This window comes from Nycticebus coucang, chromosome X (genome assembly GCF_027406575.1).
Source record: "Nycticebus coucang isolate mNycCou1 chromosome X, mNycCou1.pri, whole genome shotgun sequence".
Lineage (NCBI taxonomy): Eukaryota > Metazoa > Chordata > Mammalia > Primates > Lorisidae > Nycticebus > Nycticebus coucang.
In genome coordinates this window covers 84,341,368-84,355,160 of record NC_069804.1, presented here as the reverse complement: position 1 = coordinate 84,355,160, position 13,793 = coordinate 84,341,368, and the positions used below count along the sequence as shown (strand labels likewise).

The 13,793-nt window shown below is 40.7% G+C and overlaps 1 protein-coding gene across 13 annotated transcripts in view; it reads left to right on the top strand.

Annotated features, from left to right (window-relative positions):
* The first annotated feature begins 1,066 nt into the window (after nt 1–1,066).
* Nucleotides 1,067–13,793, top strand: part of LOC128577277 (uncharacterized) — a 68,421-nt gene continuing 55,694 nt past the window's right edge. For all 13 annotated transcript variants that reach the window (XR_008377543.1, XR_008377542.1, XR_008377541.1 and 10 more), the window contains exons 1-3: nt 1,067–1,234; nt 11,517–11,668; nt 12,152–12,206. Coding sequence is in view for 5 of the 13 variants with exons in the window: in XM_053579444.1 (XP_053435419.1) it covers nt 12,190–12,206 (17 nt within the window). In the remaining 8 variants the exon portion in view is untranslated. The remainder of the gene's footprint in view (nt 1,235–11,516; nt 11,669–12,151; nt 12,207–13,793) is intronic.

Genomic DNA, 13,793 nt, shown 5'->3' with positions numbered 1-13,793 from the left:
AAAACCAGCCCAGACCACAAATTGAAAGTACAAATGCCTGCAAGATGGGGGCTTCCCGTATTCCAGGGAAATCCTCCAGCCACCACTGCCAGGGCCCTTTACTGAAGCATTATACAACAGGTGTGGGGGCCCACACACAAGACCTACCTGCCGTTTCTCCCCCAGCTCGACCCCTACCCTCCTGCACCAGGAATGTCCAAAGTATAACACCTGCTTGCCAACAAGCTACCATCTTAACTCATTAACGCCTGCAACTGCTTGAGGACTTGTCTCCAGGTAGCCAAACAACTCCATGCCAGCTAGGAGATTGTCCCACTTCCAGCGCCTCCCTCAAGAGCCAGTGACGGCTTCCACAAGCTTGGTCCACGGTCTCCTACAGACATTGAAGAGTATTTTTAAAGTCCAGACAATACAAGAGTTGTGAAGAGAAAGAAAAGTCTTCCATATGGATGGCATACTGCTTCTTGCCCTCAAACGTATTGAACACCCTTGCCATTTTTCTCTGTGCAAGGGGTCTTCTGGTTCCCTGTTTCTGGGTTTTCTACATGGGTCATCATCAATAATGTGTTCTGTTGGCCCAGCTTTGGAGAATATTGTGTGGATGTAATACTCTTTTTTTAAAAAAAGAAAACTTTATTTTTGCATTATTTTTTACAATCTGCAACATCAGGCACAGAAGTCAGAAGAGTAAGAAGCCCAGTAGGACTTCAGATGGGCAGGGAAGGTCAAGAATCAGAGGATAGGCCGCTAAGTATAACAAGGGGAATACAGGTAGCCAACAGGGGGACTTGGCAATGGAATGGTGGGCTACAAAGACTGTGAGAGGAATTGACAAAAGAAGGATGGGCTGAGGGAGGGATGATGGGGGAGACTGGTGTGACCAAGGGAAGAGGTAAGGTGGAAGAAGCAGGGTGGGCTTAGGGATCTGGGAACAGTTGAAGGGGTGAAAGGAGGTGGGGTGGAATTGCTAAGGGTTAGATTCTGAGAGGGGGAGGGGCGAGAGGGCGTGCGCAGCGCATGCGCCGAAAGCACTTTGCGGGCGATCCAGTAGGCTGTCCTTTTTTGGCTTCAGTGTTGCAGCTGGAAATAAAACTGGTCCGCTGCTTGCTATTCACTACCAGTAAGGCCTGCTGCTGCCACTACCCAAGCACCTCTCTGTCCCACTGCTCTTTCCACTCTGTCTTGGAACAGCTAATCTAAGAATTCCTGACACAACACTTGATTCAGCCAGGAGGTAAAGGAACGATGTAAGGGAAGAACATGGAGGGTGGAGGAGGGAACTTGGGTTAGGGTGGTCCTTAATTTGTGCATTCTTCCTGTTCAGCGGAGTAAAAATTAGAGCCTAGTATAGGCCTTAGTTCTCCAAAAGGATGTTGAACATTTACTTCTCATTGTGAAAGGTATGCAGACTCCTTTCCTCTAACCAGGGTTGAAGCACCTGAGCATCAGTATTTTCCATACAATTCCCTTTTGGGGGGTTCTAATTTGTAACAGGTGTATTTAAAGGGTGAGGTTTTAGTTTTAGGATCATCCAATGGTTTATGAGAGCTTTCTTTGCTTTTGTTCAGGTTGGCGGGTCTTATTACGTGAATCCAAGGGTACTCTAGCCCCTTCCTTGGGGTCTGGGCGGATTCCATCTAGATCTGGGATCTGCTCTGATTACTCGCAACGTCTTCTTTCCCGCAGTCAACTTCCATGGCTTATCGTTATCTACCCGCCTTTGAGAAAGTTGCTAATGCCTCTTCATGAGCATTGGGGCACAATTGTGTCGAGAAACACGTCCAGATAGCACCATGTATATATACTGTATATAAAAAGCGAAGGTGGGAGTGGGAAGGGAAAGAAAGAAGGAGAACTAGACGCGTACGCGTGGTATTTGAGAGGATGGGGAAACGCGGCGCCGAGTGGCGGCTTGCAAATATACCGTATTTGAGAAAACCTGATTTGAGGTGAAGGGGCGCCAGTGAGAGTGGAGAGACGGAGGCACGTTCACACACGACCTGGGTGGCTGGGAGCATGTGGAGAGGGCGGAAAGAAAAAGACAGTATGCGTATTTGAGAAGGCAAAGTTGGTTGGGAGTTGGCAGCCGGGGCTGAGAGGGATAAGGCGCGCATGCGTAATTGAAACACCATTATGACCGCAGACTTCAACTGTTGGGAGGGAGAGATGCGCATGCGTATTTCAGACGGACTGCCTGGGAGGGGAATGGAGGCGCTCAGTGTACGTGTAGTAAAGGTTGCAATATGGCGTGGGGATAGGTAAGTTGTCTTTGCTTGGCCATTTTAGACTGGCAGGGTCTGCAGAGAAAACACATCTGCCTGGTTAGTTGGGTGATCGGATCAGCCAGAGTTGGAGTTGTCTTGGGCTGTAGCCAAAGCCACCAAGATCCCAGAATCTTAGCCCCTCGCTGGCCTATGGAAAAGTGGGTTTGAAGATGTGGAGGCCATGACTCTGCAAAACGTTACGGCAGCTGGCTGTGTTTAGGAAATGTATAAAAGGGGAGCATTTGGAGATAAGCCACATTTGGGCAGTACACATTCGGAGGGCTCCCTGCGTGGTTTGGCGATTTGGGGCCGCTATCCTCGGTTCTGGATACACTGTTTCATCGCGTTACAGTAGTAAAACAGTGGTTGCAGTGTGATGAGACTCACTCGTGGTAGCCAAAAGTCCTTAACTTTTTCCCTTTAAGAACAAAGGGGTGAGGATTTGGCTGCGTTTCCAAACGCTTGTTACACTTTGCTTTAAACCTGGAGTTTGGGCAAATGGCTGCCTGGGACCCATACTGGTGTAAAGTAGCTAATGATAGTGATGGTATGAAAATGACCTGGGCTCTCACCCTTTCCTCTATTATTTCCCCCTCGGTAAAACTTTCAGCGCGGTTTTGTCTAGCCGTTAGACTGGAGTTTTCTTTAGGCAGCTGCACTTTTCCTCTGAGGGCCACCAGTAAGGATCTGTTGTTAATCGCTAACATTGATAATTCACTGTGTGTATGTGTGTGTGTGTGTAGTAGAAAGGACACAGGATTCAAAAGTGAGGAATACATCTTTGCGATAACCCTAGATAAGATCTCATGTTGTACCTTTTCCTTTTCTGGTCCTGTTGTATAGTATGTGCGAAGTACTGGTCTGGGTGCTTTAAAACATGCCTTAACTCATTTAGTGTTCTCAACAGTCTTATCAAATAGCAATACTGTTATTCAGTTTTTACAGATGAGAAATTTGAGGGACATATATTAATTTCTCCAAGGCTTTGCAGCCAGTTGAATGGCTGAGACTGGATTTTTATCCAGGTAGTATGGCTCCAGAATCCTGTGCTCTTAAGCGTTATGTCTTATCCCCTAAAATGAAGGGGCAAGTTCAAAGGACTCTTCTATTACGATTTCAAATTTTGTTTGTAACTTACCTAAGCCATTTTAGAAAGGAGAGTTTTTACTTCTTTCAACTCCACGCCTAGTACAGAGTTACATCCCTAGGAGACAAAAGGGTGAAGAATTGTACTACTGGGTTCGCTATCCTTATAACTACCCATATCTTCCATGCTTTTTGTTCTGCAGAGGGTCTAAAATGGCCGACTGCTGCAGGCTGGACACACCCTTCTTGTTTTGCCAGATTTTCCATCTGATGTAAAGCCAAGCAAAACCAGCTATGTGTTACATTAGAGAATTTTGTTTGTTTTTAACCATTACTAGTATTTTGCCGTGTTGATCCAAATATACAACAATAAAAAGGTTATTGCCTTTTGTCTTGTAATTAAAGACTGAAAATACACGAATTTCTTTCATTATTTGGTTAGGTTACATTTATTGTAGTGGAATTACTACAGCGAAGGTTATGAACATTTTAAACATTCCGTATGTATCGCCAAATTTCTTCCCATAAAGGTTGCACCAGTTTTTACTCACATAATCACTGAATGATGTTTTTCTTTAAAAAGTATTTTTATGGGTAAAAACCAGTATTTTTTCATTTCTTGGTTATTAGTGAGTTTGGATTCTTTTTTCTCCATGTTTTCTTAGGTTTCCTTTAATAAAATGATAGTTTATACCTTATGCTGATTTATCTGTTGAAGTTTTAGTTTAGTGTTTCTTATTTGAATGTGTCTGTAAATAAAGACTATTACTGTAAATAAATTTAGAGATTTCTGTAATGTTATGAATACCTACTCCAAGTTATTGTTTGCTTTGTTTTAAAATTTTTGGCTAGTAAAGATTTGAAATCAAGCGGTCAAATCTATCATCCAATTTGTGTTTTTTTCTTCTATTGTTTAGATTGGAATGGCTCCCTCAATCTAGAAATTTGGTAAATATTCATTGTAGCTTTGTGTGAAGATAACCATCAATATGGGGACAAAAAGAGCCATAGTTTCACCACCCATAACCAGTGTTTGTGATTTTGCTCACTTCTTTTCATTCTCTGCATTTTTCTATACATTTGATTATGTATGTGCACTATTTTATTTTGCATTCTGTTTTTAACATTATAACATGTGTATTCTCACTTTAACATTTTCATAATTGTCACTTAATGGTTTTTTTATACTCTCGTATGAAAGTATTTTACAGATTTTCAGAATCTTAAATTATGCAAAAAATGTCTTTTCATCTAGTTTTTATTAGTTAATCTGTTTTAGGTTACTTCTTTATGGAGCTCTAGAATTAGACTTGTCAAAAGGTTTGAACATTATAAAGAGTTGCCACATTGCTTTCCAAAAAATTATGTTAACTTTTGCACACATTTAAGTACTTGATTTTTGGGGGGCTAATTTATGTGTGAAAAAATGAAATCTTTGTTTTGTGATACATTTCTTTTATTGGCAAGGCTGGACTTCTAGATCTCAATTATTCTTATTTTCTTTTGTGAATTATTCAATTTGGGCTTGAATGCTACTTTTAAAGGACATATGTTAATATGCAGATATGCTCCTGTAATATTTGTTGCCATCCAGTCTGAAGAAAGGCTTAATGTGTGTTGCTATTGGGTCTGAAGAAATGTTTGTGATTCCAAAGACAACTATTTTATAGGATATGTGTCAGGTTCTTGGTAGCCATTTTGAGATAACATAAGTCTGACTTTGAAATAGAAAGCCATTTTTTTTTTTTTTAATCTAAAAGGAAAGCACTTTTGAGTCCTTCACTACAGTGGTGCTCCCTGGTTTTAGGAGTAAGGAATAGACGGGAACATTTTGTCCCTAGTAAGAAACCAGTTTAGATGAGAAACAAAACAGTTGTCTTCTCACCTCCATCCATTCGGGAACTAGTCTTATTTTAAATACTTGTTGAATGATCTGAGGGAGGACATGGACAATAGAGAAATGTCCACATTTATAAATACTTCTAAGTGCCAGGAGTGTGTGAAATGCTAATAAGAACATACTGTAATACCTGAGAAGGCCTCGAGAGCAGATTGACACTTGGTAGAATGGAACAGTGTGTAGGTGAGAGCAGTGTAATAACTTTAGGGGAAAGTAGTATGTTAAGCTTATAAAATAACAGACTCATGGACATATTGGGTCTCAAAACAGGGATCTCAGTGTAACTGCCAAGTGAGCCATTAAAAACCTAGGTCTGGGGCTGGGCATGGTGGCTCACACCTTTAATCCTAGCACTCTGGGAGGTGGAGGCGGATGGATTACCCTCAACTCATAGGTTGGAGACCAGTCTCAGCAACAGCAAGATCCCGGTCTCTAAAAACAGCTGGGCGTTGTGACTGGCGCCTGTAGTCCCAGCTACTTTCGAGGTTGAGGCAAGAAGAAAATTGCTTGAGCCCCAAGAATTGGAGGTTACTGTTAGCTATGATGTCACTGCTCTCTATTGAGGGTGACAAAGTGAGACTCTGTCTCAACAACAACAAAAAAAAACTAGCCTAGGCCTGTCTGGGCATGTCTCACGCCTGTAATCCTAGCACTCCTAGCACTCCGGGAGGCTGAGGAGGATAGATTGCCAGAGCTCAGGAGTTTGAGGCCAGCCTGAGCAAGAGGGAGTCCCCATCTCTACTAAAAATAGAGAAACTAGCCAGGCTTGTGGGCACTGTGGATGCCTGTGGTACTAGCTACTGGGAAGACTGAGGCACGAGGATTGATTGCTCAAGCCCAAGAATTTGAGGTTGCTATGAGCTATGACGCCAGAGCACTTTACTATGGGTGAGGAGTAAGAGACTCTATCTCAAAACAAACAAACCAACAAACCTAGGCCTTATTAGGTATGAGGCACAGAAAAATGTTATTCTCTATAAAACGATCTTAACCGAATAACTATTTACAGTGATAATTTCTCCTCAAAAAGCCTGTTATTACCACTCACCCACTTTTGACAACAGAGTGGGTAAAGTATATTGTCTCCCTGTTTCATTTTTCTTGCTTATAATATATAGGTAAATTAGGTAGTCTTCATTATTTATTTATTGCAGTTTTTGGCCAGGGCCGGGTTTGAACCCGCCACCTCCAGTATATGGGGCTGGCGCCTATTCCTTGAGCCAACAGGCACCACCCAGTAAATTAGATATTCTAAAAGGTCTTTAGGTGTCTAATTCTGGTTTCCTAAATGAGTCTGTTATTTCTGTCTGGTTCAGAGAATCTGTTTAAGTATGTTTATTAAGTAAATCTTTCTAGCTTGTTATTGACTCCATGAGCTGTATATTATATCTCTTTTGCTTTTAGTAGCGTTCTTTTGTTTTTTCATTGAACGGTAGGAATTAGATTGGATTTAGAGGTGCTAAATGAGCTGTTACTGCTCTGTGCTATTCCTTTATACTGGGTTAATCCAGTTAGTTGTAAACTCCTATTTTTCAGCATTTTGCTAACTGCAGATACTAAACCAGGCTCATGTGTTTTAGAGGGGGGAGGTTGAGAGGTGCATAAGCAAAAAGAAGAAAAAAAGCTCATGTTTTAGAAGAGGTTGTTGAGAAAAGGTGCTTTGTTGGAGATCTGTGCCCATCTTAAACATGGAAGTCCTATTTTACATCCTACTAGTTTTTAAATCCATCTGTGAGTAGGAGTTAGGGTGAGTCTGGGTATTTGAAATAGCTGAAGAGCATTTAATGGCTGATTCTATGATTTCATTTCTCCCATCTCTTGTTGCAGCCAGCAGCATCCTGGAGCAGCACTTCCTGGAAAGAAATTTACATCGGCCATTATAATACAACCTGATAAGTGTTACAGCACTTATCAGATTGTATTGTAACTGTCTGTGTATAGCCTGTCTGTCTTCACATGGTATATTAGACTGTGAGCTCCTTGAGGGCAGGGATGGTATCTTCGTCTTCGGAGCCCAGCCTGGCCCATTAGTAGGCCTCAGTAAATGTTTATTGGATGAATAAATGAATGACTCATCAACAAACATTTACTGTGTGCCTGCTAAAGTGATTTCCACAGGCTCTGGACTGTTAGCTCTTTTCTTCAAAAGACATGTGGTTAGAAACTGGCTGTTTCCTTTTAATTATATTTATATCTTATGAAGAGTTTCTCATGAGATAATGCTATTTTTGTATTTGGATTTCAGTCGTTCCTATTTACAAATGTTGCTGTTGTTGCTCCTGCTGGCACTCACTTTCTCCATGGGACCTGGGTGATAGCTGCTAGATTGGGAGTCTCATTCTCACAGCCCAGTGTTTCCTAAATGGTTCCTATTTGTAAGCTTATCCTCCCTGGGTCATCCTCCAAATACATAGGACTCCTACATAGGGATCCTTGTTCTAAACCAGGGTTGGGCAAGCTGTGTGGCCCATAGATTCTGTTTTTGCAGATAAAATTCTATCAGAACATAGCCATGCTCATTCATTGCTGCTTTGTCTGGGATCACTTTGGCACAACAACAGTATAGTTGAGTTGGAGACATTGTGTTCTGCAAGGCCTTTACAGAAAAGGATTGCTGAGCCTGGTCTGTATCATGACTCAGCAGTGATGGTTTTATTTCCCACTCCATTCACTAGTGCAAAAACTCATTTGTTACTGCTTTTGACAAATCTTTTCCTTGTTTTACATATGGGCCAGCTAGGACACATTTTAAACTGGGAGATTAAAAGGCCTCCCCCCAGGGTCCTGCTGTTAGTTAATCAGTTATGCCCTGTCCTTCAATATGAAGTTTCAAGCTTCAACTCTAAAAATACCTTTTATTATATCCCAACTTGAAGCATGTGGACATAGAATGCCTTGGTGCCTTTTCCTTTGCTTTCCTCCTTTCTATATAACTCTTTGCATTAAGAATATGGAAAATAAGGAATTAATGTGGCATAAGGCAGAAAAATAAGCTGAGGCAATGGTTAGAAGGTCCTAGTGCTAATTTTTAAATGAAAAGGAGTTTCTAAAATACTCATTTATTTAGACTTACACGGGTAGTAAGCCTGGACTTCCAAGACCTTAGAGTTTCCCCCACCTGCTTCCCCAATCTTATAGGCACTATCTTGGTAACCTGCCTGCCTATGAATCATGGTAGTTAATTCAACTTTAATTTTTTTTTCGAGACAGTCTCATTATGTTGCCCTTGGTAGAGTGCCATGGTGTCACATCTCACAGCAACCTCAAACTCTTGGGCTTAAGCAATTCTCTTGCTCAGCCTCCCTAGTAGCTGGGAATAAAGGCACCCGCTACAACGCCCAGCTATATATATATTTTTTTTTATAGTTGTCATTGTTGTTTAGTTGGCCTGGGTTGGGTTTGAATCTGCCAGCCTTGGTGTGTGTGGCTGGTGCCCTACCCACTGAGCTACGGGCACCATCTGATTCAACTTTAAAAAGTCAGCAAGCTCCAGGTCAGATGCCAGAAAGCTACCCCTAAAAAAGGGGAGGGGGAGAGCAAATACCAAATAGGCTCATTACATACATATAGGCATATTCTAGGAGCAAAATAGAATTTGAAAAGGCCTTACAACTTTCTTTTTCAAGTTGCTTGATGATTTTTCCCAACATTATATTACAAAAATTTTCAAGCATACAGAAAAGTTGAAATATTCATACAGTGAAAAGTCATATGTGCAACATTTAACTATATAGTCACCTATACCAGGTAGTCACCTGTACCTTAACCAGCTGCATTCTGAGAACTGAGTACTTAGGCAATTTTGTCATCATGTGAACATCATAGAGTTTATTTCCTCCAACCTAACTGGTATAGCCTACTATACACCTAGGGTATGTGTTATAACCTACTGCTCCTAGGCTATAAACCTATACAACATATCACTTTACTAAATATTGTAGTCAATTGTAACACCATGATAAATATTTTTTGTGTCTAAATGTATCTAAACAGATAAGGTAGAGTAAAAATATGGTATTATAATCTTATGGGGCCACCATTGTATATGTGCTTGACATTGATCAAAACATTGTTATGTGGCTAGTGACTGTTTGTTTTATCATATTAACTCATCTTTGTTGATTATGTTTTAAAATTACCTCTGTCATCCATTTAAATCTCATCTGTATCTGACCCATCATGGTGTGAAAAGTAGCTTCTTTTGATTCTTACCTATATCTTCCAAGTTATCATGAATACTACCATAATCTAAGTATATAAACAGATCTGCTTGGGAATGGGAGCCCCAAGGAGGGAAGCCATTTTGTTTCTGAAAGAAAATGTCTGTGGCCCACTGTTGTTTACTGGAAAAGTTGGAGGAAGGAAAGATGGAAGTCAAGGTCTAGTGTTATATACTGCACTTTATTCATTTCTCTGGCTTTGGGCAGGTGGTTTTCTGAGCATCCTCTCCTTGGTTCTTTCCTTTAAGAACTGATAAAGGATAGCTGGGCATTGTGGCAGGTGCCTGTAGTTCCAGCTACTTGGGAGACGGGGGCAAGAGACTTGCTTAAGCCCAAGATTTTGAGGTTGCTGTAAGCTGTGATGCTATAGCACTCTACTGAGGGCAACATAATGCGACTGTCTCAAAAAAAAAAAAAAAAGAATTGATAAAGGAGAAACAACAAAGCAACAAAGTCACATTGAAATGCCAGTGAGGTGATACTTACCATTAGTTTAACTCTTTGTAATTCTAGCAAATAGATTTTTGATTTGGGCTACTGTCTAATTGTATCCTTTTAAACCTTTTCTGTTAACGACAGCCATAGCCACCATTTCAATTAGGAAGCACCATGAAATTTTACTTAACTTTATCCATGGGCATGGTAATGGCAAATGTTACCCATTTGTGTTTATCTCCTTTGATTTAAACTTAAGGGTAGAGACCACCATATCTTACTCATCTTTGCAATTCTCTTATCAATAAAGGTTTGTATTTCTAAGAATATATACCCAAGTATATGTTCAAGGATATTCTAAAAGATTTAGGTATGAGCATGTTCACAGTGTTCATAGCAGTAACAGGAAAGTTTACCTGTTTGTCAATAGGAATTTGGTTCAGTACATTTCTCTGTGTTCTGTTGCAGGGCTAGAGTACAATGATACTCCAGCATGCTGGCTAATTTTTCTATTTTTCATAGAAATAGGGTCTTTCTGGGATTTGCATTGAGAGTTGCCAGCATCTCACTGAGTAATAGGAAACTTAGCAGCATTAGCTGGTGCTGCCAGCAACTAATGTTAGCAATTAATAGCCTGGGCTTTGGGCCATTGCTGAATTGCCAGATTTTCTGGGTTGCTTTTCATGCTAAGCAGTTATGGACTAGGAAACTTTAAAGCTATAGGCTGCTTTAGGGCAGTACCTGTGGCTCAAAGAAGTAGGGTGCTGGCCTCATATACCAGAGATGGCAAGTTCAAACCCAGCCCCGGCCAAAAACTCCAAAAAGCTATAGGCTGCTTCCATAAAAAGAAAGGACCCTTAAGGATCCTTGGCTTATTCTTTGTGGTCTCAAGTTTTAGAGCCCTGTTCTCCTTAGTGATTGAGTCTTGGGAGTAGGGGACTAGTAGTTAGCCTACCTAACTCCTTGTGTTCCTTTTGATAACCCAGGAAGCTAGGTGAGGAACAGATAATGTTTGATTCCTTTTCATTTATGGTAAGGTGAGTCCTGGTGGAAGTTGAGGTTATAAATGATAGGGCTTGGTCCAAAGCACAGAGTTTTGTTACTTTTCCACATCAGTGTGAACCAGGTGCTGTTTGATGACTAGATGAAAGTTTCATTCACCTTTTGGGGACTGTTTTAGTCAGAAGTAAAGAATGTTCATTCATTAACTGCTAGATGTAGAAGGCCTAGTAGGGGGTCAATTTTACCCCCTATTCAAAGGTAGAGACATTGAGGTCCAAAGAGGGGAAGGACTTGAAGGAAACTAGGAAGGTCAGCATTAGAGTTCACATCTGAGCTCTAACACTTTGGTATAGTCATTAGGTGACTCTGTACCCAACTTACAACTTAAAATGGGAGCAAGAATCTAAACAATAATGGTAGACCTTACAGTAACTTTTTCCAGATAAAGAACATAATCATGATGCTAATGTGAATGCTTAGCAAGAGTGAGGTCCATGGTGTGGCTGGCTGGCTGGCTTGACAGAGGTGGTAAAACTAAAATGAAAGCTAGATCTCAAACCTTAACTGTTTTGTCTTACATTTGTTTCCTTCCTTCTCCCTATCCTACAGGTGACAGCAAATGCAATCAGAAACTATTCTATTGGTGAAGAGGTATATTAAGCCCTGCCTGGTTAACCTCTAGCAAGATTATTAGAGAATTAGGAGACGCTCGAATCGGCATCTTGCATGTGGTTATCAAACCTTTATGAAATGAAGTTTTGGTAAGTGGTCAGTGGCTTTGGTGGGCTTACTCAGTTAGTGGGAAGGGGTGGGGAAGGTGGTCTTAATAGGCTTTAGGCAGTTGCTGGATGTTTTCCCATTATGATATGAAGAAAAGTCTTAAAATATTCAAGCTGTACTAGAGCGTAAAGAGTCTAACCTCTCCTTTCCCAAACATTCTCCCATTTTTACAGATAGGAGAATTGGAAATTATCCCAAGATTATAGCTAATTGGTGTATAAAATGGATTTGAATCCATACTAGTACTGTGTGGATCTTTCATGCTAAAAGATTTTTATGGTAGCTTCTAAGATCTTCCTTGATGATGGAAATTTCTGTGGTATAAAATCTTATTATACATGAATACATGAAATCACCTGGGGTTGCTTATTAAGTTACAGATTCCTGGGTAGCCAGAAACCTTGTCATTAGTTAAGAGCAACATTAAGAACCACCTGTTACTTACACTGATGCTTCTTCCCCAGCAAGTTCACCAGAGAGCCAGGATAAATCACTGTTAACCATGGATGTCCTTGTGAGGTAAGGCATCCGTGGTTTTGGTGGGGGTTTCACAGTTGGTAAAATAGAGAAGGGAAAGCAGTCATGATGTGGTATTTAGAGCCTTCCTTCAGTAAATAGTAAGTACCTACTAAGTGCCAGGAACACCTGTAGACATTACCAAAGTCCTGCCATTATAGAGCTTTCATTCTTGTGAGGTGGGACAAAAGAATAACAGTAACTGTATGGCATATCATAGTATTAGATTGATTCCCCCTCCCATTCTGATGTGGAAAATTGTATGTAAAAATGTTTGGGTTAAACTAAGCAACATCTTGTGTTTTTCCTCCTCTCTTAACATTATTCCTTTAAAAACCTGCCGTTGTCTCTCAGTGCAGTGGAGGCTGACCAACCTGACTGTGGGGTAGGTCATAAGGAATGCAAAGTCTTTTTCCTTTTTGTAACCTCTGACTAGGCTGGATTGTGAAGGATATCTATGAAAAAGGTTTTAGGGTCCACCAGATCTTCTATGTGTCTCTCAGTGGTAACACAGTGATTAAAGGTAAGTGGGGAAGAGGAACTGACTTTGCCCTGATTTCTGTCAGGGAGGCTCTTGGAAATACAGTTTCAGAGCACAAGACCAGTACTTTCAAAGTCTGCAACTTAGTCTAGGATATAACTTTCTTAAAACAATTTGGATAGATTATATGTTTACCCAGTTTCTGATCACCTCTGCTGAGGGTCATAAGAACTGAAATAGTTTCCAAGTAAGCTACGTGGCATAAGCTCCTGTTATTGTAAATATTATGTTGAAATACAATCCTGATTATTCATTATTGTCTATGGCTACTTTCATGCTATAGTAGAGTTAAGTAGTTATGACAGATACCATATGGTTCATGGAGCCTGAAGTATTACAATATGGCCCTTCACAGAAAGTTTGCCATCTCCTATACTCACAAATCCTCCTCCCTCCATTTTCTTTTTCATGGGACTTGCATTTACAGCTGATCCTAGAATGTTTGGAATCTCTGTAATCAGTTTGCTTCTCAATTTCTTCCCACTCATATTAAGTTCACCAAGAAAGCACATTCACAGAATGGGTTTATGTTTATGGAATTATGTTTTATATGTTTTGTTGTGGTTAACTCATTTATCATGTATGGTTCTCTCATATTTTCCCTTCTTTTCAGGGATAGCTTTATTTTTCTTTTTAAGACAGAGTCTCAAGCTGTCGCCCTGGATTGAGTACTGTGGCGTCACAGCTCACAGCAACCTCAAACTCTTGGACTTAAGCGATTCTCTTGACTCAGCCTACCATCTAGGTGGGGTTATAGGCGCCCACCACAATGCCTGGCTATTTTTTTGTTATTGTTGCCATTGTTGTTTAGCACCCCCTGGTGGGGTTGGAACCCACCAGCCCCATTGCATGTGGCCAATGCCCTAACCACTGAGCAATGGGTGCCAAGCCTCAGGGATAGCTTTTAAAATTCAGCCACTCATGAGTATCAACTCATTTTTTCTAATTATTACTTTATCCTAATTTTAATATACTTCCCCTCTCTGGTATAGCTGTGTATTTGTGCAGATGTCTTGACCTTTCTGGGGAACAAGCACCCTTAGAAGGTT